Genomic DNA, 27,499 nt, shown 5'->3' with positions numbered 1-27,499 from the left:
GTGGAGAATCGGGGCAATCAGCGCCAAGGTTCATTAATTTATCTACCCTAAGATAAGCTGTCCTTGCAGAAGGCACATGTTTGCGTCAATCCTTTACAATGCATGGGTAATTCGATAAGAATAAAACATATGAAAACGCACGGTTTACCAAGTAGGCCCATTTATTGGCATGATGATGTCAAGCAAAATATATTAATTACCTAACAGTCTGGTATCAATTATTTTATTTATTAAAAAAAGGAGAGGCTTCTGTCCCATTTATTCCACATCCGTGCATAATACACACACACACACACACACACACACACACACGTGCCTGCGAGAAACATGCTCGACAGACCAAATATGAATGGTATCAGTTTGTAGATCTGTACCACAAACGGAAGGCAGGAGAATTTATTTGGTTATTCTTCTAACAGAAGGGTTCGTATCACATTCATTTTTTTCTTTGTTTTGGCTTGGGTTTGGCGGGTTTTTTTAAAAACCTTTTGAAAAGTTTTTCTTCTATCGAGCACACCTCGTAATGGATAGTACATAACGGCAGTCTCAAAAGAAAAGCGAAAAGCGACAGCACAAAGTGATAACTTCTCGAGAATTTCGACTTGTCGTATAGTCTCCAGTGTTCACAGGTCCTGCAAAAAATGAAGAAAAACATGTTCTTCACTCGAACCAACAAAAATGAAACAAGGTAGATATGTTTTTGCGATTAAAAACGTGGAACTTGCAAGAAAATGACAAATCACAGATTAGCCACTGCTGAATTTAAATCCACAAATATAAATAATAATAAAAAACTGTTTCTCTGCAATGTCATTTAGTGGCCGCTGGCTTTAAAGCGACCGGCAGGTGATCACAATAAATAAACATATTTCCCACGAGTGACAATATTGCATTTCACGATTATATAAACACGCACAGAAGTAATGCTGGAATATTCCTTGTAAACACAGAATTAAGACGGCGGCTAAGAACCATTCCGCTCGTCTAGTCCGTCCGTTAATGCCCTCCTAACCTAGCCGACTATTAAAGGATTGAAGCAAAGTGTATCCTAGAGCTCAGCCAGTAATCAACATTCACTTTCAGGCGCTTTCCGTTTTCACATGAATGCTTGAATTGAGGATTTTGAATATATATATCTCAGATTTAAAAAAAAAATATATATATATATATATATATATTTTATTTTTTTTTATTATTATTATTTTTTTTAATCTATGATGGGAGAAGCCGTGTGTGCAAAAATCTGGTAATACAAGAATTCATACTATTTTTTCTTGGTGAAATGTTCCATCACGTGCCTACGAACTGAATGGCTTCTCCAATGCATATCAGAATGAAATGAAGGACGCACACTGATGCGTACTCACCGAGGAGTGAGTTGCATTACGGACGGGAAGCCCCAAAAAAGCTTATCTTAACGTGCATAGTGAACAAAGAACACTTTCTTAACCATTTCATTGCACCATGCAGCACCAGCTCAGCTCTTCTTCAGGAGGATCTCCCCGGGGTTTCTCCATCGTAATACACAATGAAGTGAAATATATTCAATATTCAACTCACTTGCCCCTATCCATCTATGTAAACTCCAAGTTTACACCTTTAAAGTGTTTATTAAAACATTTCCTCTCCCTCACTATGCATTATTACTCAGCAAGTGAAAGGTTCTAAGGTGGCCCTCCATAAGGTACATCCCCAGGAACTTCCCAGAGGAGGCTACCCAGAACTCTCCCTCTTCTGGGCAGAAGCTTTTGGGGTGACGATGACATTAAAATGTATTAACAAATACGTCTTATATTCAATTATAGGATGGTGAAAAGAGAATTGTGCCACATTAGCAGACCAAACTTAATTAATTCTCTGTTTAAAAGAAAAAGAGAAAACACATAATATAGAACATTATATGGCATAGTGTGCATCATTAGCGAAGCACACTACAATGTTACACAGCACAGCAGATGATAAACCAACTTGGCAGGGCTGATGTATCACATATTCCCAGCGATACGTTGTTCGTAGCTTTTCCGTTACAAAGACCAAGATGTAACCATAAAAGAAACAGAAAGCTCACTAAACAAAACTATGTAAAACAAAAATCCAGTTAATTATTGTGCTGCTATTATCGTAAACAATATGGCGCAACAGAAAGTATGTTGCATAAATCACGAAGCCTCACAATAATTATACAGCGTAGCCGTTGTGGATGATAACGACATGGAAATAGATCTCCTAAGTGGTATTGAGATTGACAGACCCTAAAATGGTTGTAAAGGATGACAAGGATAAGACATTTCCCCAAATTATTTTTGATAGCCTTCACCAGGCCTTCCATTCGGAAAAGAAATTCCGCCCTTTTGAGCCGGACCCTGAGGGGTGGGATGCCTGGGGATTTCCAGAAATGCCGAATAATAGCGTGGGCTGCGTTGAGAAGGTGGCTGGTTAATGACCTTTTATATTTATGTGTATGAGGGGAGTGTGGTGTAATAGGATAGCTTCAGGGATCACCTGAAAGTTAGAGTCACCAACCTCCTTTATAACGCATGTAACGGTGTCCCAGAAGGGGCAAACATGGGGGCAAGTCCACCCTAAGCGTAAATAAGAGCCTGTATCTATTCCGCAGCGCCAGCACTTGGCAGGTATTTGTGTGGCAAGCGGTTAAGCTCGAGGGGTACCGTGTACCAGAGTTTAGATGAAGTTTCCTGGATTTTGCTTGAGAGCGAGCCTGAATAACTAGAAAGATCTTTTCCCACTATTGAGTTTGCAAGGACCAAACTTTACCGCGTGTCTAATTCTCTTGCCAAATTGGCTACTGGTTCATCAGGGCTGATGTTCAGCAGCCCAGGCAATTCTACGACCCTGTAAAGACAGCATTGGGTCCATCAACGCCCTTCCCTGCAGCCGAGCTTCAGCGGTGTATGTGTGCCCGTCAGCAAGTGCTAGACCTACCGGCAGCGGCCTATGCCTACACGATGAGACTGCCCAAAACGGGGTGACCTGCTATTTATTTATTTATTTTAGCAAATCCGCTGTGTCTAACAGATGTTAGTTTGTCCTGTCTGTGGTAACTCCGTGGATACCGTATATCAGCACTGATTTACTTAATAAGAACTAATAATGATGTGACCAACATTTCACACCGCATTGGTTACTAAGAGGAATTCATCGCAATGTATCACAACCGCTCGTTGAATCACTTCCACCATTTTTATTGATTTCTACTAGTATAATACTAAAAATATGTTTTCATTTTTTTTAAAGCAGTTGTAGTTTTTGCATACTATAATATTAGCCATTTGTACGCCATTTGTGGTGGTTGGGGACAAAAAGCCACCCAAAGCATCACATGACCAACAACAATGGCAGCCTCCAGGTCTGCAGTTAAAGGAGGTTTATTGGGACAAAAATGCAGGTTTTTGTCAATGCCGACCTAAACTGTAAACTTGCAATAGTTATTTCCTTTAACTAGAGATTCTTATGAAAAGCCATGACTGCACATGTACGTAAAAATGACGTTTCCTACGTGATGCGTTTTTAAGGGTCTTCTTTCTGTAGGACTTAAGAGTGAATGACACTCTAGACGCATTCTATGGGCATTCTCAATAGGTAATTCAGTCATGAAAAGCACATTGCGTGAATCTAACCACCGGTTTCCAACGGCTCTGGAATATCGGAGGCCGATGCATCTTAAACAAAAAGAAGCTGCCAGAAATGGGAGGGGGACGGCAGAAAAGCTGGTTTCCTGCAGGTACGAGCCGTCACCAACTGCTGGAGGATTCCTGCTCATGCAGAAGAATGTACCCGCACAACAAAGATCTGTAATACAACACTGTGTTTACACTTCTCCAACCACCGATGTCACGGTAGATATGTAAAGGCATACAAAAAAAAAGAAAGAAAAAAAGGCTAGTAACTAATAACACGGAGATTTGCTGAACTAGAGAACAAAGCAGGAATTAGCCCATTGGGTTACGGTGTACACAAGGAGACGTGAATAATGACTAAATTTAACATCTTTCCTTCATAATGAAATGCGTTTGACCTTTGATCACATACTCTGTTTAGGTCTTTAAAGGGGCCATAACTGTATTCCTCTTCTACAATGTTTGGGGGGGGGTGGACCTCCATCAATGACAGATAAATACTTGTAATGGCGCATGTTTCTTTTATTCCTACAATAACCAGGGATGATGAAGTAGCCGCACTGACAAGATGGACATCAGCATTCCTCCTCCAGGCATCGCCATTGCCTGCTGCTGCTAGGACCTATGGGAGAAGCCATGGCCGACCTAACATGGATGTTCCTGCCTGCGATGCCCCACCCGGCACTCAATGGGGTAGCTGGATGATTACGACCAATTACTTGGGATGGATTGACTAATAATTCCCTCTTTAGCATTTAACAATCCCTCTTACATTGGGTAGAGAACCTGCACGGTTGAGTTAAAGTAAAAAGTGCTTAGACTGTAAGCTCTACAGGACAGAAATCACATCTATTCTACCCTAATCAATGTCTCTCTATGACTAGTGTACTTACTATACCACTGCATGTATTGTACATCCCTTTTATCATAAACAGCAATGTGCCAAGTACATGTTAGAGCTAATACACACACACACATTATATATATATACTATATATATTATATATGTGCCTTCCGTCCTTTCACTTAACCTTATAATATATCCCATGCATTGTTCTATGAGTTAAGAGATCATGAGACGGGTCTATGTAAATAAGTTTGTATACGATCATCATATCCCTCTGTAAACATCTTTTCCCCAAAAGTAAAAACGCTTCATTTACAACGCCTTGGTAAATAAGACCTTCCATTCCTTTTATTTATTTTGTTTCCCATCCCTGACCCTCTTTCCAGTTCTGTTTTTTTGTGAACGGGTGCTCAAAATGCTCTAGAGTGGTATTTCTCTTCACGTCAAAAAGCCACCAGTTATTCCCTAAAGAAGCTATATTTTAAATCATTTGTGGCATTTGTTAAGTTGTTTTGAGTTCATATGCCCCAAAAAATGCATTTTAGTGCAAAAGAACTAAAATAAAAGTAATTCTGTGCGTACCGACTCAATACTGGGCCGAAGACCAGAGTAAGTACTCTACAGACACTAAACAAGGTCAGCCATATTTGTTTGGATTTTATCACTTATGTATGTAACTTTTATGTTGTATTTTGTCATTCCATTAATACGTTTTAAATTTAAAATCATTATGCCGTGTTTACAAATCACTGTCACTTTTTTTTTTATAATGCCCGTTGTGAAAAAACACAATTTTCTCATTGTACAGTGTTTTGCGGAATATGATGATGTCACATAAATTATTTTGTAATTATGAAATAAAATGAAATCTGCAAGCATGAGGGAGGCTCTGAATTCTGAGTGGCAAAGCCATAAAGTGGTATTTTACTGCAGCTTTAGACGTTTACACCAACAAAGGCAAAACCATCAGCTCCATTATATCAGAAGCTTAAAGGTTTTAGCTCCGTTTTCAACACCCGGCAAAGTTTTACAATCAGCCCAAATTGTATACAAAAAAAAAATCCTCTGTAACTCGGCTAATGGATTCGGTGCATATTAGTGATAAAGTATTACTGCAGAGCGATTTAATCTGCACTTAAACTTCGGTGAGGCGAGTCAGACTTCTCTCTTTGTAAGGCACAGCAGACGATTCCTTCCTAAATCTTGTCCTAGAAACGCTGCAGATTTTACGTTAAGCAGAACTTTTTAAGTAGTCTGCTTACTTTACTGATAGGATGGTACTTAAGTGGAATAGTCTCCCATCAGAGGTGGTAGATATGCTCTCTCTCCTTACTTTATAAACTGCGCCCCATAAGACGGTTTAACTTCCCTCTATGTTAGAAACCAGCTGTCGGGAAACAGACTTAAAACCTGTAGGAGGGAAGAAAAAGGGTGACAACGAGCGGGGTGATTTTGACACGGCTTTCTCGGATTCCTTTGAAGAATCTTACAAAACAGGTAAAGCACGGTGTCGCCGGCGCAATCTCGCAATCATACAACAATCTGGTAGTTGGGCTTAACGCTTATAACGCCCTGGGGCCGGTTCCTGTCATCCCGGTTACGCAATTCCTTATTTTTACATGTTATTATATAGAACTAATCCCTGCATCTCCCAAACCTTAAAATTATTTATTATATTATTATTATTATTAAATACATTCAGGATTTATCAGAAATGTAACGTACACAAACGTGTGGCGAAGGTTTTATTTCAGGCGGTTAGGCTAGATTTGGAAACACTAGTACACGGACACATAATACACGCGTGTGCATACAATGAACAGATGTGGGACCATCGGTAGAAAAATCCGAGGAGCCAGAAAGAGATAACATCAGTTATAATCAAACCAATATTTTTCAATATTTAGTAGCATTAAAGCTGAAGCATGGGGCTGGCTGATGATTAAAAATATATAATATTGATGATGATGACGATAATGAAAAGGGCTCATTAAGGGACCATAATACCGGTAATTTGTTTCTGCAGCCATGTTTAGGGTTTCCCTGGCAAAAAGTTTACGGGCAACGAGATCTGTAGAACACTTCAGGCCATCGGTCCAGATCTTCTGGTTTAAGTTGCTAATCCAGTTAGTAAGTTCACTTCGCTTTTTGATTGCAGGTAAAGAAATCGCAGGCAATGATGTAACATGAAAAGAGTCTAACAAGCAAAATCTTGTAAAACGGGCTTTGCCGAGTTAACGGGAACGAGTGCTTCCCATGCCTGACATTCTGCCTTATTCCTTCATCTCCAGACCTTGTGCTAAACACCCAAACATATCAGCAACGTCTGCTTCCGGCCCTAAAGCTAGAATTGTGTGATTCGCACTATTTGCTGTATTCTAAAGGGAATTATATATTGTTACCCACAATATATCATTCCCACGTTATTCTGGTGCAAAGTATTAAGAGCAAACAAGGAAATTTCAGCAGGTTAAAAAACCCTTTGGTTACTTTGTTAGTAAGACTAACTTTGCATCAGAATAACTTTTTGATACATAGCCCACAGTAACTATTATTCTTCATTTTGGCCTTATCACCCACACCATCTAGATTCAACCCAAGTTTAACATGTTACTTGCGCTATGGATTTAGGGAGAGAGAAACCTTTCAGAGAATAATCAAATCACTCACTTTGTCCAAAAAAAAAAAAAAAAAACTCCTTATGCACCAACTCCTTGGTCAAGGTTACGAGACTGTCAAAGTCAGTGGAACCTTAGATTAGAGTAACTTAAATGTGAAGTTGGCTCTGCTAAGACAATCCATAGATTGCTGTCTGATAACACCGCTGGAAATAAATAACTGGTATTTATCAGAAATATCTTTAATAGACTATACTTATAAAAAGTGATTCTCTCCGATGGGGCTTGCATTGGCCTGGCTTGGTATCTGGAGAGCGAGCCAGAGTGGACTCAAAGCGCACCCTTCCTCCGGCTTTGATGACCTCCCTCTAAACCTTGTGTGCAAACAAAATCCTAAAGTTAGATTTGGGTGGAAAATTAGCAAACCGATGCAAGTCATGTTACTAGGTTGAAAGGTAGTAGTAGTTTTTTTCTCTTCAAAAAGGTATGTTTGTAACGCTAAAACATGGCCGTATGCTTCTAAAAACACCTTCGCAATTGATGAACCTGTCGGTACTTACTGACCTTTTTTACATTTTTACCGCTTTTTTTTTTGGTTGTTGACATTTTTTAGAATGAACATTCTGATGCTGGACTGAAACTCTCACTATGCTAAGCCTATGTCCGGCAGAAAAATACGGAACACAAGAGCGGAAGAGCAGCACCGTCGTCCTGTAGCGGCTGGAGCGCCGATCTAATGCGCAATTTAATATTGGGCAATCATTGTTTATATGTGACATTAAATAAAATTTCACCGCTGTAAAACGATGCTTTTAATGTTTTATTACAGCCGATTTAGAATTGTTAAAAAAAAAACAACAAAAAAAACTCAGGGTGGGGGAGGGGAAGCCTGAACGTTCATGAACATATTTTGTCCCACGACACGCCAACAATGCGTTCACCTGAAGGTCCTAGAGCAGAAGGCGTGGACGTGGCGCAGGAGATCAGGAAATCCAAACAAACACTTAAACACAACATCTTTTGTTAGAGGGAAAAAAAGAAGCTCTGTATGCAGTTTAATCATAACCGACACGCATAGAGGGGGAAAAAGTCTGGGATACTGATCCTTTTCACGTTGCCTTGTTTAACTTGGCCACTCTCACGGTCTTAGTCCATTTGTGTTGAGTACGGAGGATGTACGGAGGTGTTTACTCTTTACGGGTAGCCCCTCTCAATCCGCAGACTGTGTGATTTGTCTTAAAAAGATGAAAATTAATCTGCCGCAGGAAAGAGAGACTCCATGAGGCTCCCTTTGTAACGCGTAATAACGAGAGCTCGGCCTCGCAGAGACATATTAATCCCTCAATTCATCAGAATTCTTTGTGAGAGCTCGGATTGTAATATAAACCCCACTAAAAATTGCATTTTGTGAACGATAAAGGAAAAAAAAAAGTGCTGTTTGTTCTCGATCTGCGTATCGAACGTTCTCACACCAGGAGGTGAGCTAAGAGAGAACAGTATCCGTACGTCGCGGTAATACGGTATAATAAAACAATGGCCGTCCCTTCATATACAGTCTCTCGGTAATCACACGTTGCGCATGCCAGCTGATAACGTAATAAGATAGAGGTAAACTGAGAAGGTGACCACCATAACAAATGGTAATTCTTTACCTTCTATAAGGTTCTGTGAGTGGAGGTGGAAATATATCACAAGGCTGACTTTTATTCCCCGTTTAATATATAGCCCCTTATGTTTTAAGATATAAATAGCACTTATTGACATGTCATATAAGCAACAGAAAAACTAATTTATCGTTGCTTCGATGTGATGTCAGAAGTCCTATTTAATAAGTGTTCTTGATAACGCTGTTCCACGTAGATACACGACAATCCCTCTATAGTACGCTTAAACATCTGTCATTTTATTCTTTCCTCTTAAGATTTAAATCACATAAAATCACAGACTTTTGATTCCTGTTTTTGTGCCAATCAGGTATTCCTGGCCAAAAAAACTAAAGCTTAACAATATTTAATGAATTATTGAAATATTTGAGCATTCCGCAGTACAAAAACTTTATAATACTGCCTTGAGTTAAAAAAGTGTTGTCCCTGTAGAAACCGAGCAAAGTGCCAACCACTGTTCTGAAAGCTAGTGTTTAGAGGCAAACTTATTATGCGATACAATTTAGTCACATAATGACATCATCGTAAAACTTTTTTTTTTCTTTATGTGCTAAAAATTCACTCACCGGCACCTGAATTTAGACAATTCTTAAAGAGACACTCCAGCTATCACATACATTTATTTTAATGGTGCCCTTCTGCAAATACATGGTTGGGGGGGGGGGTCTGTAAAACCCCCCATATGCATTTGCCCCTTCCAAGCCCCCAGCTATTTTGCATGCATGTGATATACTCACCTCCAGTCAGATGCGGCCCTAGTTGGGTGAATACTGGGGAGGGGTTCTATTCAGATCCCAGTGCACATGCTTTCCTGCCACTGATTGGCTGTGTTAACTGGCCAATCAGTGGCTAGAGTGGTTGAGGACCATGGCGCAGGACAGCAGCTACAGGGCTGCAGATTCTTTAGGTTTTGAAGAGCGCATATTAAAGTATACTGAGTAGTTAATATGCATTTTTGAGTGGGAGCGTTCGGGACATTAAAAAGGTAAAATTAAGAAAACAATTGTAGTAAACTAGTACGCAACACAGAGGGGGAAAACACTGGCATTAACATAATATGCGGATACGTAATGTGGATACATCATACTTAAATTGCATTTCCCCCCCCCTGGTGCGTTTTGTTATATTATGTAACAATGTGTCAGTATCATCACTTGCAGATATAAGCGGACACAGCCCTGTTTCCTCGTTGGCCTATCGCCATACAACTACATTGACTTTAGACAGAGAGAAGTAAATATGCATCATTTGCATTTAGTATATCATTAAAGCTCAATAACTGGGACAACGTCAATGTTTTTAGAGCCTTGTATTCCGCCGGTTGGTGGAAATTATTTGTACTTTGGTGTATTGGATATGCAGTATACGCGCAGTGCGTCTTGCCTTTCTATTAATAACGATGGCAATATGTCCAAAAGAGATTAAAAAATAATACATCTTACCAGGATGTGCATTTTTTGATGCAGCTCAGCCAGTACCCTTTGTTCAGCCTTTTCTCTCCTTGTTGAGTAATTCCCTCCAGGCTGTGTCCGTGAAAACAAGTCATGCCTGTGTTTTCCTCGTCCCAATTAAACACGAAACTCGATGGGTTCTGCTTCCCAGCGCTGGATGCTGCTTCAGCCAGTTTGCTAAACTGTCGCTGGAGGTCCGCTGCCATCTCTGTGCGGGCATCAACAAAAGGGATCATTCATAAAAACCTCGGCTAATAACCGCGGAGCACTGTCCGCTGCAGGAAACGAGACGTATGGCTACCCGTGTAAACCTCATAGTGTTTGGGGTCCGATTCTTATAATAGCAAGAAGTCCGTTTTACCATTAAAGGGAGACCCAAACCATCATATATACTGAATGCACGAGAGCTGAGAGGTCCCATGATGACCTCCTTGCAAGTGCATGGAACGTTCCTCACCACTAATTCCAGTATGCTATGTGACGGATTATTCATTCTTTCAGCCAAATTATAAAATACAATGCACAGATCCACTTTATAATAATAAAAAAAAACATTAATTCCTCAATTCACACCCTCATTGTCAGTAAAGTATCATATGAGACGAGACAAAAGGTTTGGAATTTTACAACAAAGCATGGAGCGTCATTACAGAGCTCGTGCTCCTGGTTACACGAAGCATATAACTTCAACTAAGCATATGAAAAAGAATATACATGTTATATACATATATTATTAAATGAGGTCTACTTAGGCAGAAATCAAGACCCATTTTTTTTACTTTGTTGAGATAAAAATGGTCATTCCTACATTTATCAGAATTAACCAAAAGTTGAATGAAGAAATTTGATTTTCTTTTAATACTGCCAATAGATGAAAGATTTACAGAGAAGAACCAAACACTCACGTTTCTTTTTCGAGTAGAGCGCTTTAACACTCTCGGTGTAATAAAGAACTTTGTTGCTTTTCCACGAAAACCTAAAACACAAAAATTCTATCGATTTGAATGCTATCATATATATATATATATATAAAACTTGTGCAAGCAACAAAGGTCTTGGATTTTTTATAATTTTTTTTGCTGTAAATCGGATTTTGTGTCAAAATCAGGGATGGACAGACGTCTTGTGTAAAAAATTCTAAAATGCATTAACCACCATAAAAGATGAGAAGTACGCAGATACTGAAATGATCTTCCACTTTTAAAGGATGGGCATACCTGGCACGTTCTTCCTCCAGCGCGCGCTGACCCTCGTCCATTTTTAGCTTCATTACTTCATACCACTTCTTGATATCAAATAACGGTTTGTCTGAGAAATAAAAATATGCATTCATTTTACGGAACAGCATTAAAGAATGACCAATGTCAGCTTGGACCACCTGGTGGCGACTGGCAGTGCCCCTGCGCTCTCTTCTGCTTCTAGATGCGATACATAATTATTATTACAGAACAAAGCCGACAAAGAAACAAATTAACAAAACACCTGCATATATGAAATGTCTTCTGAGGAGCCCCATGACGGTGCTTTAATCATCACAGACTTTAACTATGAGCAGTACGAATCCACTGCGCAGCATGATGATAGAGAAATTAGATATGACATCATAACGTGTACAAGTATAATGCAGGGCGAGGGTGATGAGACGGACGGAGTGGAGCTGCCAGCTATTACACTCCTGGGAACATGAAAAACGGGGGGAAGGGGTAATAAACCTACTGGGTGGTAGAAAAGGGTATGATAGAGAGGCCAATGGCAGCAAGAAGGAGGTAAATGGCTGCGGTGGCTACGAATCTCATACTTAGGGCCTAAATGGTTCGGTTAATTGAGCCCTCTTACATGTTAAAGATTATTTGCTTATCATGCAAGAGGGCTCGATAAGTGGCCTATATGTCATTCGGTCAATGTATCTATTCTTTCTTGTGAAGTCTTACAAATACAACAGAATCTTGAAGGACGCTCTTTTTCTGTTTCCATGACAACAACCTACTTGCATATAAAAAATATATTCTTAAGGGTGGGCACTATATGAAAATACTAAATAAATCAGGAATATAAAATATTGTATATTATGGTAGAGGTACACCAAACTATAACATAATATTAAATACTAAAATAACAAACATATTTTAGTATTTAATAACTTATCTGTGTCACGTGATAATTAATCACTCCCTGAAAAAACAGCGAGGAAACATTATATATAATTTATATAATAATTATATTAGATTTTGTTGAAATACAAAAAAACATTTGGTCCTTTAACTCAAAGCCCTCCATGTATTTTATGGGGGGCATCCAGGTTTTTTCCGCAGTCGGACGTTTCATCAGAAATGTATGTGTGTGTGTGTGTGCACCCAATTTCATTTTCATTCATAGATGAACACGCTACTTGTTACCAACCTTCAACAAAAACATGATGGTGAAACAGAGAAAAAAATAGAGTCTTTAGGTTTTTTATGATCTGTTGATTAAAGGGAACTCTGACCTACTCACAGCGCATGTTTTTGGATTTTCAGTGTGCAGCGCTACACTATATGGACAACACCAACAGGGGCTTTTGTGACACTACTTTCTAAATACATAGACATTGATATGAAGTTGGTCCCCCTGTGCTGCTATAACAGCTTCCACTCCTCTGGGAAAGTTTTCCACAAGATTTTGGGGAGTTTCTGTGCGAGTTTTTGTCCATTCATCCAGTAGAGCGTTTGTGAGGTCAGACACTGATGTTGGATGAGACGCCCGGCTCACAATCTCCGTTCCAGTTCATCCCAAAGGTGTTCGATGGGGTTGAGGTCAGGGCTCTGTGTGGCCGGTCAGGTTCTTCAAACCATGTCTTTATGGGCCTTGCTGTTATGGATAACCCCGGTTATAGCTGCAAAGGGGGGGCCAATTACATATTAATGTCTATGTATTTAGAATGTGATGTCATCAAAGACCCTGTTGGTGTAATTGTCAGTTGACCCAATACTTTTGTCCATAGAGTGTATTTACTCTTATGGGAACAAAGTTCAGTGGCTAAAAGTGGCAAAAGACATATAGCTAACCACATCCCGGGCCACTAACACCTTTCTTTTTGGATCACAGTATGTCTGCTCTGGTTTGAGAAGTGCCATTTCAAAGACATTTTGCGTAATAAAAGTACCTTAAAAACACTTAAAAAAAGTTATTATTCTACCTTCATTATTGAAGTTTCTTTCATCAGCGAGTGTTGAGGATAACCTGAAAAATACAGAATTAAAAGGTTACCAACTATAATCCAAACCTATTTCTCTCCGTATGTCTTTGTGCATCAGATTATCCTAGAGCTTGTCGAGTTTTATTAGCCTACATTTCCCAAAAGATTTACCATTCTGTGCGATCATCAAGGACAAAGAGCAGCTTCAGCACCACTATTATCAGGGCGGCAGCTGTAACGTCATATGGGATGTTGCGCTTTTTATGTACAGGGTCAAATGTTAACACAGTGATGTCATCAAGGCCTGTCTTCTTTACCACCCGATTGGTCCATTTATGAAGCTCATCTGGTCAAAATACAGAAGGAAGGATAGAATCAACAACTGTTTCAATCTGAAGAAAAGACCTCGGAGGTCCAAAAATCTTATGGAACTTTACACATTTTTCGATGTCGATAAAAGATATTAAACGTCAACTAAAGACTATTTCCTCTTATGCTGATTGTGATTGGGAGTCTGCCCATTACTCTTGATGTAAAGACACACGCATTATACAGCCTTTGGTCTTGTCTTATATTTAAATGACCATATGCCTATCCCATATATGTTTAAATTCTCTCTCTAATAGCCTCTACCACTTTTGCTGAAAGGCTGTTCCTCTCATCTACCACTTCTCCGTGAGGCAAGAAAAAAAACTTTTGTGTTAGAAGGTCAGAGCAACAAGTGAACTCAATTTTTTTTTTACTCAATTCTTTGCTCGCGAGCGACTACAGGAATGTCATTTAAAAGCCGTACAGCCTGTTTTGTCGCTTTGGCCACAGACACACAATCTGACATGCGTGTGTTGTAAATATTCTGCGTATGCGGGCTTGGAGACATGTCATTTCTACAGAAAACAAGCTTCTTACATTTCTTGTTTAACAAGAAACCCTCACGAGGTCAACTTCATTACACAGCCCGGGTGATTAATATCAGTGATCCCTGCCACACCAAGACAGGTGTAAATCCCCAAATCCACCCCCCACAGCCTCCATCAGCAACTAAAAAATGAAATTCTCATACAAAATATATATTAAGCAAGAAACCAGACATTTATTACTAATAGCGGACTTGTATCCTAAACGTTTTGTGCAAAAGAGGATTTATTATTACTATTATTATTATTCAACTTTTCATCATTCCCCGTTCTGCTGAACACTAGTAGCCACCCCTAGCAAGAATTCTTAAATCCTGTCCCATTAATCATTTTTTTGGGGAACACTTAACTCAATATGGATGCATTTGGGTTTCTTACTTTTTTTTGTTGACTTGACATATTTTTAGAATCTCTCAAACAAAAGATAAGGAAGGCTGTGCTGGAATATAGTCCAAAAACGTGGGAGAAGAATAGGCTGAAGGTGCTCAGGCACTCTTGCAAACCCAGTAGGAATGATTTTGTGCAAAATGTAAGACGGATATCCAACTGCGCTCATTACATATGTATCGATGGGATGATATGATGATAAAGTTGAGGCAGGAAGAATCAAGAGACTAGAGCATATGCGAAAGGATTTTGGAGTACGGCAAAAACAGGGCTGGCACCTTCTGGCCCAGGGAGCAGGTAAAGTCAAGTGGTCCCATCTGTCTCTTCCCTCGGGTAACTAACCTATGCACTGGCACACATATTTACATACATTTTTACATATAAACACTTACGCTAACACACACATACACTAAGATACACTCCTAACACACAAACAGTCCTTCTCACACACACATTCATGCTAACACACACACACCGTCCCTCTCACACACCCATTCATGCTAACACACCCATTCATGCTAACACACCGTCCCTCTCACACACACATTCATGCTAACACACCGTCCCTCTCACACACACATTCATGCTAACACACCGTCCCTCTCACACACACATTCATGCTAACACACAGTACCTCTCACACACACATTCATGCTAACACACCATCCCTCTCACACACACATTCATGCTAACACACCGTCCCTCTCACACACACATTCATGCTAACACACCGTCCCTCTCACACACACACATTCATGCTAACACACCGTCCCTCTGTGAAGAGTTGTTGACTCGTCTGGGGTGGGGGAAATTTTAATGTAAATGTATATAAAACTTTACCTGGCAGGTTGGCTTCCATCAGATACTTCATACAAAGCACATTAGGGTGAAGAAAGCAATTTTCAGTTATTGGTGGAAAACATGGCAAATCCAGAAAGGCTCCAAGTTGTAAACACTTATCCATTATGTCTCGATATTCTGGAATAGCCTGGAAAACGGAAATACTTGGATTTAGAATCTACTGGTGAAACAGCAAGAAGAATTACTTGGATTAGGATGGCGGAGCCTGGTTTCCCTGTGGAGGCCATAACCCAAATTTAAATATTAGGCATTATTACACAATTACACATCCAAGCGCTTACCCTACAACCTATATGTTTACTCAGGGTAGATACACACACTACGCTTTAACACTTATACAGTGTGCGGCCTGCAACTTCAGCACTGGAACTGCCGCCCCGAGCCGCGGTAAAGGCTAGTGGCCCGATCCATATTGCATTTTCCCATTTGCCAGATGACCAGTCTGAGTCTGACTGACATACCCCAAATCTAGGTCCCTCATCCTTCATCATGTATTAGAATAATATTTATCGTGTGTCGTGTATATCGTCTTAAGGAAAACACACTTTGCCGACGGGAAATGTGAACACAAACACAGCAATGAGTTCATTTGTTACCATTTTAATTTACGGTGTTTCTTTGCCTCATTTTCAGAAATAAAAGGGGAAAAAAACACTATCAAGGTGAATAAAACACTTAAAGAAACAACATGCACCAGTTTCATTCATTTTGCGTACAGCAAGAACATCTGTACAGGACCCACGGGGGCAGAGAGTCTGTTCCTGTCTTCACTTTATAGAATATTGGCAATTATGTTAATTTCTTGTTTGTACCAAAAAACGTTATTTTTTTTCTTGGTATCAGGATGAGGACAGTGGACACGACGACACTTATCTTCTCTCAAGGAGATGATTTCACCACTCGAGTCTAGTGTAGGACGTATATCCCCTGGTGCTCAAAATCAACTAATTTTGACATAGAATTACAAGATACAACTGTGGTTATGTTCCTATCTTAACGTCTGATACCACGGGCATCTACAGCACCCCCCGGAATTCTCTGAAAATGCCACCGTATTCTCCCAATGCCCCCCCCCCCGTTTGGATATGGCTTTATACAAATGGATAGAAAATGGGACTAGGCATGGACATCTAATACGTTGCCTGTATCTTGATTTTGTTTGTTTTGTGTAGAAGGGGCTAAATACAGACCGCAGCCCTCGAAATGCTGGGAAAAAGGTTTTCTGGAGATCTCACAAAGCATATCAGGGGTTTGTTTTCCCGATTAGGTCATCCAGGAGACAGGTAAGGACAAGACGGGAGTTTCTGTTTCACAACTTCTTACACCCAGTTATACCGGATGACAATGAACCTGTCAAAATCTCCAACCGCAGTACGGAGGGAAGAAAGCCTCACCCACACCGACGGTGAGCGTTCCAGGTCAAAGAATTATTATTACTGACCCAGATATCTCACCCCCAACTACTCACATGCATACACCTGGGGTGGAAAAAAAACTACATCCCTCATTGGGCTGAAAAGCATTTTATTTGTAGCCTGTTACTGAATGAAGGTCCACACTATCACGTCGGACTGATAATGCCTAGTTTAATAAGCAAGATAGTCTTCAAGAATGCTATGTGTATATCTATTACACACATTACAGGGCCTACGAGCTTTCCTTACACTAGACGTTTACTGGGGCTAACCCTGTAGTGTTCAAAGCTCCTGCAAAATCCCTCATTAGTGGAAAAATCCCAGAAGTGTCCACTCTAAGCACCTTTATAAAAGATTATTGTGTGTGATATTAAAACGGATTGGGATTGAATGGGTTCATTATATCCTCGTCCTCGCGCTTCCTAGAATAAACCAGAAATTCTTGTTTAACTCCACGGTTTCGCAGAACACAGGTTGCAAACCACAATTCCAAATCCTGAAAGTCGATGCACCTGTTTGTTCCTGGTTGGGTCGCGCTGGATCGCTGGAAGAACGTATAAAGCGCACGGACTAAATGCCTTCTATAGGAGAAAGGAGCAGCCACCATCTCAGGGCGGGAAAACCTCATTATTTGCTATCTGATTCACAAACGTCACTTTTCGCCTTCAAACAGAGTCCACGTCCCAAATGTTTTGCTTTTAGTTTAGTAAGCATATGGCTCTGAGATACATATTGCAACATTAGCTAAATTATCCGATATTCTAGAAAGAAAGGGAAAAAAAAAGTGACTTTTTTGCTTTCACGAGACAGTCCTGAATTTCATTGGAGGAAGCATTCTAGTAATATTTTGCTGGGCAGGGATGGATCCTTTCACAAAAGGAATTAAAGACAAATGAATACCGTATAGTTCACTGCAAGCGAAAGAACACAAAACAGGCTATTCAACATTGTTCTCGCGTCTAAAAAACATTCCAAATTCCTATACAGCGCAGCTGGCGAACGTAACCTTTCCAGTAAGGTGCCGCCAGAACATTATCCGATTAATACAAGTGGTTATTAGATTCTATAAATACGGGGAGCCATGGGTAGGTATCCAAAAGTGGCAGTGAAAAAACGTGCGAGGCCACCGATAAAAGCAAAGCAGCTCATGGTAAGAGCCAGAGGAAAGGCTTCCATTGCAATACAGGGAAGTGTTACAATATACAGTACTTACATTCCTGTCAAGGAAAAAGTATACCCCAAAATATAATTCTGGTATCATTTTGGATGTGTTGTCTTTTGTTCTTGCAAGTTGTTTGCGAGAACAAGAGCCTCCAGGGTTTAAACTTGTTTAGAGATCTAGACAGATTTAAGGAGAAAGAGGAGAAACGCTTCTCTTTATCCACCAATCCGTCTGCATTATTCTGGCTTTCTGGATTAGTTCCGCAGAGGGGTGAAACTACACAGGGACAGCCTCTTCTCTGCTCCTCCAATCGGGGGACCCGACATGTGCAGAGGCTCCGCCCCCTCCATGGAAGCGCTCCGGGAGGCCTAGTTCCCGGAGCTGATACTGGGGAGAAGCGGACGAAGAAAGAAGAACAAGAAGCTGCAGAAAAGGAGACTGGGACACCGAAGTGGTCGGCGAAGAAGGCAGGGGGGCACTGACAGAGCGCGAGAGACAGCGAGTAAAATGACAGCAATGTAACGCAAACAGAAATTCTCAGCTATCTGCTTTGTTCCCTTCTCGTCTGCGGACATTCATACGAATTAAAAAATTTGGGAAATTTCATTAAAATTAGTAATAATCTGAATCTAGAATTATACATAAATTAGCTGATCTGAGGTAATAGCATGAAGTGCTAAGTACAAATATATATTCACATACCTTATGACAAACTTTAATGTTTAACATTCTTTAACCTCTGTGCTTCTCATTGCTCCTAAAGCACATAAGCTCTCATCATGCTACATTAACTTTGTAGAGTTTTGTTTGGTTGGAGAACATATGCCCATAAGACATAAAAGATCACTGCCCATGGCTTTCTATAACCAAGAGCATTATTTCGCAATACTTGCTGAATGGGGGGGTTGATATTGATAACGCAGCCGCTGCCCTCTAGTGGCTCAGGCAGAATATTTCGTATGTCAAATTAAAGCAATATTACACAAAACCATCATCCCATCTGGGCTTTACTCAGTTCTATAGGTAAACGGGCAAAGAGATCATCCAACCAAAACCAAAAGGCCGACGAAAAAAAAAAAAAAAAAAAACCCCTAGGGCTAGAGGCTCATGCGCTCCTGCCTGATCTTAAATAAGGATTGCAATGAAATCTTCAGTAAAGTAAGTAATACAAGTAATCATTCAGCTACATCTTTGTTGGATGCCAGAATTAAATAAATAAAAAATATATCCAAAGTATCCCAGTTTTAACTGTACAGTCCCAATTTTGGGGCACTGTCGCAAGCGACTGTAAGCTTGTTTGAGCAGAGCCCTCTTTACTTCTCGTTTCTGTATTGTTATGTTGTACACTACTTGCTATATCCTATGTACAGTGCCACAGAATATAACGGCACTATTTAAAACAAAAAAATACGGTAATAATAATAATAATAATAATAATGATAAGTTGGAATCACGTTTGGGAAGATCCTCTGAGCGGCACGGATTTCCGCTGCAGCTGCCACAGGACACCACTAGGTGGCACTGCGTGTACGATGGAGTGCCGACGGTATGAGTGGCTGCCGCCCCGACCCTGTCCTCTCCCAGGCTGGTTGGGGGATATATGGAAGCACTAATGCAGATTCCTGTCTGTGTGTTCTGACTGCTGACAGACAAGTCTATCTACCTTTACAAATCAATAGAGCGATACAGAAAGTCCATTAAAACGAGACGTGTCATGTGACTCGTTTCCAAACGTAGTTAGCAGGGATTCAAATAACTAGATTGGTGTTAGATTAGTAAGTAATGGACAACGCTACTACTGGAGAAGGTTTCATATTTTTATGCATGGCACACAGCTCTCCGGACATACAGGTGCAAATATTTACCCTGAATAGAGGGTTAATCAGATATTGCCTCTAAGCCGGGTCTTTTTTGGATAGGTGAGCTGAGTGATTGCCAAGTGACAAGCTTGAGTTTTGTACCCTAATGTTGGTAATGATAATTTACCAACATTAATTAGTAGCAGTAATACCCTGTGAGTTCCAATGCCCTTCATTCTCAGACAGGTTTGCCAGCACAGGGGCTGCTGTCTGCTTCTGGGTAGGAAGCTCCGCCGTGGGGTATCGTGCATGCGCTGGCGAAGCTATCACCGCGTACTCCCTTTAGTAATTTGGAAGTTCGTGTGGTACAATGTCACACTAGCCTGATAAAGCCGAAACCCTCTGCAAAGCAAGGGGAGACGGATCAGGTTAACAGACATAAAGGAACAGAAAACCTAAACAAAACAGAATGGTTCCATTAACCTCTAGGGTTTCCAATGAAGAAATGCTGTCATCGGTTTAATATATTCACAAATCCGTCGCCCTACATGCTTCAGTAAATGGCCTTTACAGTAATACATCTGGCCTTTTACATGGAATACCCGATACTTCCATCCCTAGGGGTCCAGAATCCATTAAACCGCACAATTAAAACTTTGGGATTTATTTTGCTGAAATTGCTTATCAATAAAAATCAGAGGAAACCCAGGAGCTTTCACGTCAGCCGTGGCCCCCGGGGGGCGAGGATGGGCCGCCATTGGCTTTCATGTCAGCTGTGTAGAGGATCCGGCCGGCTGATACTGTAATAAAGTCCCATGTATTTTATTTAGATTCTGCACCATTACAGGGTATTTATTAAAGTGTATAGAAAGAAGGTGTCCTTTCCAGTAACAATAATCTCATGAGATTGCATGCTCTTCAGGTTAAAAAAGGCATCCCAAACATGTATATTAGCTTTTTTTAGTATATGAACTGTGTTTTTTAGGTTTTTTTACTGATATAAATACTACCATCCTACCCTACCCTACCCTAATAACTACTGTATTCACCCAATGCCAATCACTCCATAGCTACATCATATCGCTCTAATACAAATCCAACCCCAGCCATCTCACCGTAGTCACCTCCTATACTATCAGAAGAATGATGTAATTCAGAGACAAGAGCCCTAATCATCAGTGGTTATCTATTTTGTAACATGTAATATGCTTTTTTTTTTTAGAGGGTAGTAGATAAGTGGAACAGCCTTCCATCAGAAGTTGCAGAGGCTGATACAGTGAGGGAATTTAAGAATGCACGGGAACCTAACATGGCGATTTAGTTGCAGACAGTCAGTTCACTCTTACGGACTGCAGCATGGGACTACAAAAGCAGGAATATAACCATCATACTCCGGTCTGTCTATAAATGCCCCTGGTGCAGGAGAAGGGCCCTATGCACATCTATAATACAAACTCCATCGTGTCAGCGGTGCAGCCCCCCGCGCATGCTATAGCCAAGAGAGAAATTCCATATATTTAACCAGGTCAAAATGTTTTTCTTAACATTTTAAACTATATGAAAAAAACAAGGGCTGTGGTTATACGGAGTCTACGGAGGCACGATATCACCGAGTATATCTTAGCTGAGAACAGAATTAATGTTATCTAGAACATCATGGCTTACAAAGTAAATATTGGCATACTGTCAGTACTGGAAGTGCTTTGCGGATTATTTTCATATTATGCCCCCACCTTCACGTAAAATATATGAATATCTGGTCCGTACATCTTATTTTCTTCCGGTAAATACTGCTCTGCTTTTACGTACGGTACGTGCCCACTGAAAACAAACCTGAGAAACCAAGAACAAACAGAAGGGCATGAGCATGGATACAGAACCTTACGAGGGTTAATGTGCTATATAATATCTTTATCTAGAACCCAGCCTAGCTTTACACGCCATTATAATGTCGATCTATAATGTAGATCAGCCATAGTCTAATTGTGGTCCACCCCACACCCTCTAGATTGTAAGCTTGCGAGAAGCGCCGTCTCCACCTAATGTATCGTTTTGTCTTAGTCTGTCGATCCTAGTCTTGTTATATCCCTTGGATATATGTATTGTAAGAAGCGCTGCGTAAATTGTTGGCGCTATATAAATAAAACATAATAATAATACAACTGCGTTACCTGCTTGCAACCAGCGAAGTGTCCATATGGTGGCTACAGACCATTGGTGGCTGTAACCGACCTTCCTATAGCTTCTCACATTTCTGAAAACCTTACACTTGTGTTTTCATATGGTCTGGTATTCAAGCAAGTGAATATTAAATGTCTATGGTCAACTGGTGTAAGGTCAGGGGAAGGGGATAGCTGCCTGGAACTCAAAAACACAATAATTCGTTCCACCATTGGCCCAAGTAAATCAGTATGAGAAGATTAAAGCAGTGCTACTATTTGCATCCGAAAAGAAACATGATCTGCTATGGAGTCGAACCTCCTCCATTAGGCCACAGCCTCTTAGTTTATTAAAACGCCATGGGTGTGAGTAATCCGGTTCTTGTTTTCACATTTTTAAGCCAAAACCCATTCCTTACCGCAACAAATCAGACAGCGTGATGGACTCTCTCAGCCATAGTAACGAGAGGTAGCAGAACGCCAGGGTCATCGGCATGGACATTTTCAATTCAGATCTTGATCTCGGCAGCAGGTACGATCCACCATCAATAGATCCCGATTGCACAGATACAGCACTCTCTGTAATAAATGCGAAACAAGAATACAAGCATATATTTTATAACATTTGCATCATTTTGTGATTAGCTCCGAGAATGCTCAAACGCAGGAGTACCTAACAAAAAATGACAGGGATGCTGAGGAGAGCCTGATTTATATTGTAGACAAAAGTACCATTGGTGTCTTATCATACTGTATACAAATGTAAAGAAAAAAGCTTTATGATACATCGACAGGAACAGGAAGAACAAGGCCCGGACATAGGGAAATAGTTGAAACAAGATGTTATTTTTTATGAAATACCCTGGTTAGGGGCTTTGGAGGTTGTCAGAGGTGTAAAATGTTAGACGGCTTGGGGAACAAACTTTAAGTAATAACACAAGAGAGATGTTTGAGTGTTGGGTTCGATAGGGTCTTTTTTCTCCAAATGCAAACCACATTTACGGCAGATGCAGATTAGTATAGCGCACTGATCCCTTCCCCTCCGAGAGTTAATTCTATATAGTACATACTGCCCCGGTATCAGAAAGAGACTTTAACATTACATTGGCATTGCCACTATTTTTTCCTCTGTATCTCTTGGAGCTCACAATTGCAAACCTCACTATCGAAGACACTGATGTCTGAGTCCAATTCACGTGATGGATATCGAATAGTACAGGATTTCCAGCCCCGCTCCCCGCCAACCTACCAGATCCAGACAGCTTTCCTTCCCCTGAGGATGATGGGAGGTTAGTATCAGAAACACAACCTCCGTCGCTCTCCGAAAACGAAGACGTTCTGAAGCTGAACGCATCTAACTCGGTGTCCGTCTCCGACGCAGAAGCCTGACTCTCAGATCCCTATAGAAGAAGTATGAATAATGAATAAAGAGATGTCTAACGAGACCGTCTCAGAGCAGCACGCTACAGGCGTACCGCAAACTCGCTGTGCGTCCTACACTGAAGGATATATCTTTACTTACCGACTGACCCGAACGGGGTCTTTTGGTATAAGCCTGATTGCTTTTAATGAGATACCTCCTCCAGAGATTGCACATGACATCATCCTACGGTACGAAAATACAATAGATGAGCTGAACGAACAGAACATTTCTCCAAAACTAATCGCAAAGAAAGCTAAGGGCTGAAAAGAACCAAACAAGCGCGTTCAAGAATTAGTGGCCTGTGTGTGTGGGAAGTACGGCGAGGTGTTACTATTACAGAAAATGCAGCTTTCTAAATAAATTATTTACTCGATCTAGCAAATAAACCTGCTTTTGTGCAAATTGTCATGAGATAATTAAACATTCCCAAAAGAACCATCATTACATGATATGCTAGCACCCTGTCCTCTTTTCTTCTGCTATCCGAGTTGTAGAGGGAATGAAAGCATTTTACTGAAAAAGATCAATCAGACTCAAGGCGACAGATCTCCGGGAGAGAGCAAAGCAATGGAAACATCTAGAAGGGACTGATCGGTGGGGTAAAAGGAAGAGGGCAAAGAAAGCACAATTACACAGCCTTATTACGTTTAGTGAAATGTAAAACACAGGATCTGGGGTAATGACGCTCCGAATGTATGAACCCTACGTCATACATATCCACGTATACCAGCAGACACGTGCCGGGCACTGGTTGAGTTTAAGTTACCTTGAGCCGAGCATCAACTCCCAGGTCCAGAAGAGCCTCGGCTTGTTTCAGTAGAATGAACTGGAAGCCTTCGCAGATAAACCATTCCCATCCTTTTACTGCAAAGAGTAAAGCGGCATGGCAGAGGGTTATAACAAACGCAGCTTTACATTCACCTGCGTCTACCTTCCAACCAGAAGATGTGAGGAGTACACGAGACGTCCTTCATTAGAATAAAGCCAAACATTATTTCCAGCCGCGCTGACACTCACCGCTTTTCTTTCTCTTTCTTAGACCTCTGTTAAAAGACTGGACTTTCGCATTCACACTGAAGGTGTCGCATTCATCCACTTCTGTAGTTTTCTACAAGAACAAAATATACTGACTTTATTTAAAAAAAAAAAAAAAAACACTGTTCAAACATTGCACCGGAATCACATTTATTTTACAATTCCCTTCTATGCTATTTTCTGGTAAGAATAATTTCCAGATCCCAACATCTACAACTCTCATAAATGTCCAGAGAAGTCTTGATATGCTAAGCTACAAACAGGAGCTCTCAAAAAAGTAATATAGCCATTTATGTAATAAATAATATTATTTATATATATATATATACACACACTGTATATATTTTAAATACTGGTTAAGTAAAGAAACACTTATTATTAATAATAATGTTAAAATGAAGCACTGAATAGAATGCAGTACCTGTCCGGTTGGCTACATACCTCTATTACCGTGTGACATGATTTGCAATAGAATTTGCTTTCGTCGGTTATACCCCAATTAATATCGGAACACTGTGGGCACGGTTCTCTATAATGTCTCTGCAAAACAAGACAAACCGATTAGCATCTTACAAAGTATAACTTCATATTTCCCTACCAAATCTTAAGACACAGAGCTATAGAATATATACATTTATCAAGTACTGGAATCTGTAAATGAAGTAATACAGGATAACGTCTAACAAAGTGTATTATTACTAGTATATCACATAAAAAAAATATTTAACAATTCTCGTTTTTAGATAGTTTACAACTACAGATTAGCCACTTGTATGTGTTCCAGATGTGTTATCTATTAGACTCCTTATTTTACAGCCTGTTGTAAACAAATGGAATGGCTCAGTTCTAATCTCCCAGACATTGCTGCTGACTAATAGAAGTCTGTGGAAAAATGGAGTTCATTAGCATACCTGGGAACTCTCCGGGTTTGACAGAGATTGTTTTTAACAATAATAAAAAAAAAGGCTTGTAAATAAGGAATTTATTAAGATCAGCCCTGGTGAAAAAATAGATAAAAGAATCAAAATAGTAGAGTGCATTTTCTTTTTGGAAAAGACGTGCTACCTAGGATCTGCTTAGCGCATCTAACAGGGGTCTGACAAAACCAGAACTGACAGAGACGAACCGATACGCCACGACCCGGCTTTTTACTAATTTTTTATGCTTTCATCCTGCTCTAACATTCATGACCAAAGGTTGTGGCTTCAGATGACACCCGATTAGTAGTAAAGAGGACACCGCTTGCAGGAATACAATGATTTCCTTTTATTTATTAAGCGCCAACAAATGACGCAGCGCTGTACAATTTAAACGGGGTGAACACATTCATAACAACTACACCAGGAGTTGAGAAGTTAGAGGTGGTTTTATCGCTGGCCACAAGACAAAACTGATAGCTGCCATATCACCTTGTAAGTAGTAGATATACAGCATGGAGTACTAGGCAGAGCTGGAACTTACAACCCATCATTTCTTTTTTTTGGGGGGGCGACATTTTAACAAAACCAAGCATAAAGGTGTGTAGACCAGCAGTATAAAAAGAATAGCATTTATTTCTGTTTAATGGTTGGCAGTGTGTTCATATACAACATTCTTATAGCATGACATGTAAAGGTGCTTCAAATAAATATCCCCTCGCCTTATTAAATAACCAAGAGGAAGTGGAGCGACACGCGTGCACAATTCGGGCGCACTCTGGTGACGTCATCGCGATTCTACTCACCGTCTCCTCCTCTTCCATTGCTTTGTTACACACTTGCTGCTCCTTCTCGTTGGGTTAATGTTGCTGCTTCTAAAAAAAAAACGTAACATAGATGATGTTTGCTATCGAATAAGCCGTTTCTTGTGCGTCGCCATGTCCGTTTTCAGCATGTCATTTCCGCCAGTGTGTAGCACATGGGATGAGTTCTAAACACCGAGCTTCCGAATGACAGTTAATGTTATGAATGCATATTGTAACTTACGCAGTGTGTATGTAGGTTGTGTGATAATGCTTTTACATTAACATTAATTAAAGCGTGGAAAACCTGCTCTTCCAAATGTGTGTCTTTGTGTAATCTTAAAGGTAAATGTGTGTTACTTCTTTTTTGTTTATTGCTCTACCGGAGAGCGCCATGACGTCAGAGGTTTATATCACTAGGTATAAGTACTTTTCTAGTTAACCAAATTAGCTCTTACCTCACAGGAAGTAGTATGAATCTGCCTATGAGATGTCACAGGCATGGCATTAATACACCTTTTTCTATCCCCATGCCTTCAGACAGGATCCTGCCCACCTTAAGCTATTTATTTAGACTTTCATCTTAAAGCTCTTATTACATTTATGTATATAGCACCAGCAGGTGCCGTAGCGCTGTTACAATCCGTGAAATAATTTTAAGTCACAGAATATCAAACTGGTACAAAAGTTTGAGGGCTCTGCTCTTGTGAGTTAGTCAGTGGTTGAGGAAGGGGGTGAAGCAGTAGGAGACGACAGCGTGAGTCGGGATGAGTTGGTCGGGTCCGGATGATCTGTTGAAGTTGTTGATAGTTCAGATTGCATGATTAGGATGATGGCTGAGAGTAGTGGGGAGAAAGGTTGTACGCTTCTTGAAACAGATGGGTTATCAGAGAGCGTTTATAAATCATGTACGAGAGAGAAAGTCTGACAGAATGGGGACAGGGATTCCACAGAAGGGGTTCAGCACAAATTAAATCCTTAATATGGGAGTGAGAAGAGGGAATGACAGCAGAAGAGAGACATCACGAGAGGAATGAAGAGCGGATGGTGGTGTAGAGATATAGAGAGTGCGGAGTTAAGGGCTCTGTAGGTCAGGGTCAGAAGTTTAATTTTAAAGGTATGGGGAGCCAATGAAACATGTACACCCCATTGTAGCGATGCCCACGAGACTCCGCTTGGTCCTTTAGTCACCAAGATACTTGTTAGAGACTCCCCATGTGCTAATCACTGA

The 27,499-nt window shown here is 40.4% G+C and overlaps 1 protein-coding gene across 1 annotated transcript; it reads right to left on the bottom strand.

The window, feature by feature from the left end:
- Nucleotides 1-233: 233 nt before the first annotated feature.
- TAF1B (TATA-box binding protein associated factor, RNA polymerase I subunit B) lies at nt 234-26,431 on the bottom strand. Its single transcript, XM_053458836.1, has 15 exons — nt 26,272-26,431; nt 24,990-25,088; nt 24,531-24,621; nt 24,280-24,377; nt 23,613-23,696; nt 23,340-23,490; nt 22,510-22,669; nt 21,665-21,764; nt 15,535-15,682; nt 13,565-13,739; nt 13,394-13,437; nt 11,436-11,526; nt 11,124-11,194; nt 10,210-10,426; nt 234-632 (listed from the first exon to the last, which is right to left on the bottom strand). Exons 1-15 carry the CDS (start codon nt 26,287-26,289, stop codon nt 437-439), a joined length of 1,743 nt encoding a protein of 580 aa, XP_053314811.1. The 5' UTR covers nt 26,290-26,431; the 3' UTR covers nt 234-436.
- Between the last annotated feature and the right edge of the window lie 1,068 nt (nt 26,432-27,499).

Source organism: Spea bombifrons, chromosome 3 (genome assembly GCF_027358695.1).
Source record: "Spea bombifrons isolate aSpeBom1 chromosome 3, aSpeBom1.2.pri, whole genome shotgun sequence".
NCBI classification, from domain to species: Eukaryota; Metazoa; Chordata; class Amphibia; order Anura; family Pelobatidae; genus Spea; species Spea bombifrons.
Note: the sequence above shows the minus strand (reverse complement) of the source record. Positions and strands in the feature narration are given on the sequence as shown.

Excerpts from the sequence above, each read along its gene's own strand:
- TAF1B (XM_053458836.1), bottom strand. Across the intron at positions 24,378-24,530 it reads AAGAAAGAGAAAGAAAAGCG|TAAAAGGATGGGAATGGTTT; the intron begins GTGAGTGTCAGC and ends TACTCTTTGCAG. Across the intron at positions 13,438-13,564 it reads CTTGATGATCGCACAGAATG|GTTATCCTCAACACTCGCTG; the intron begins GTAAATCTTTTG and ends TGTATTTTTCAG.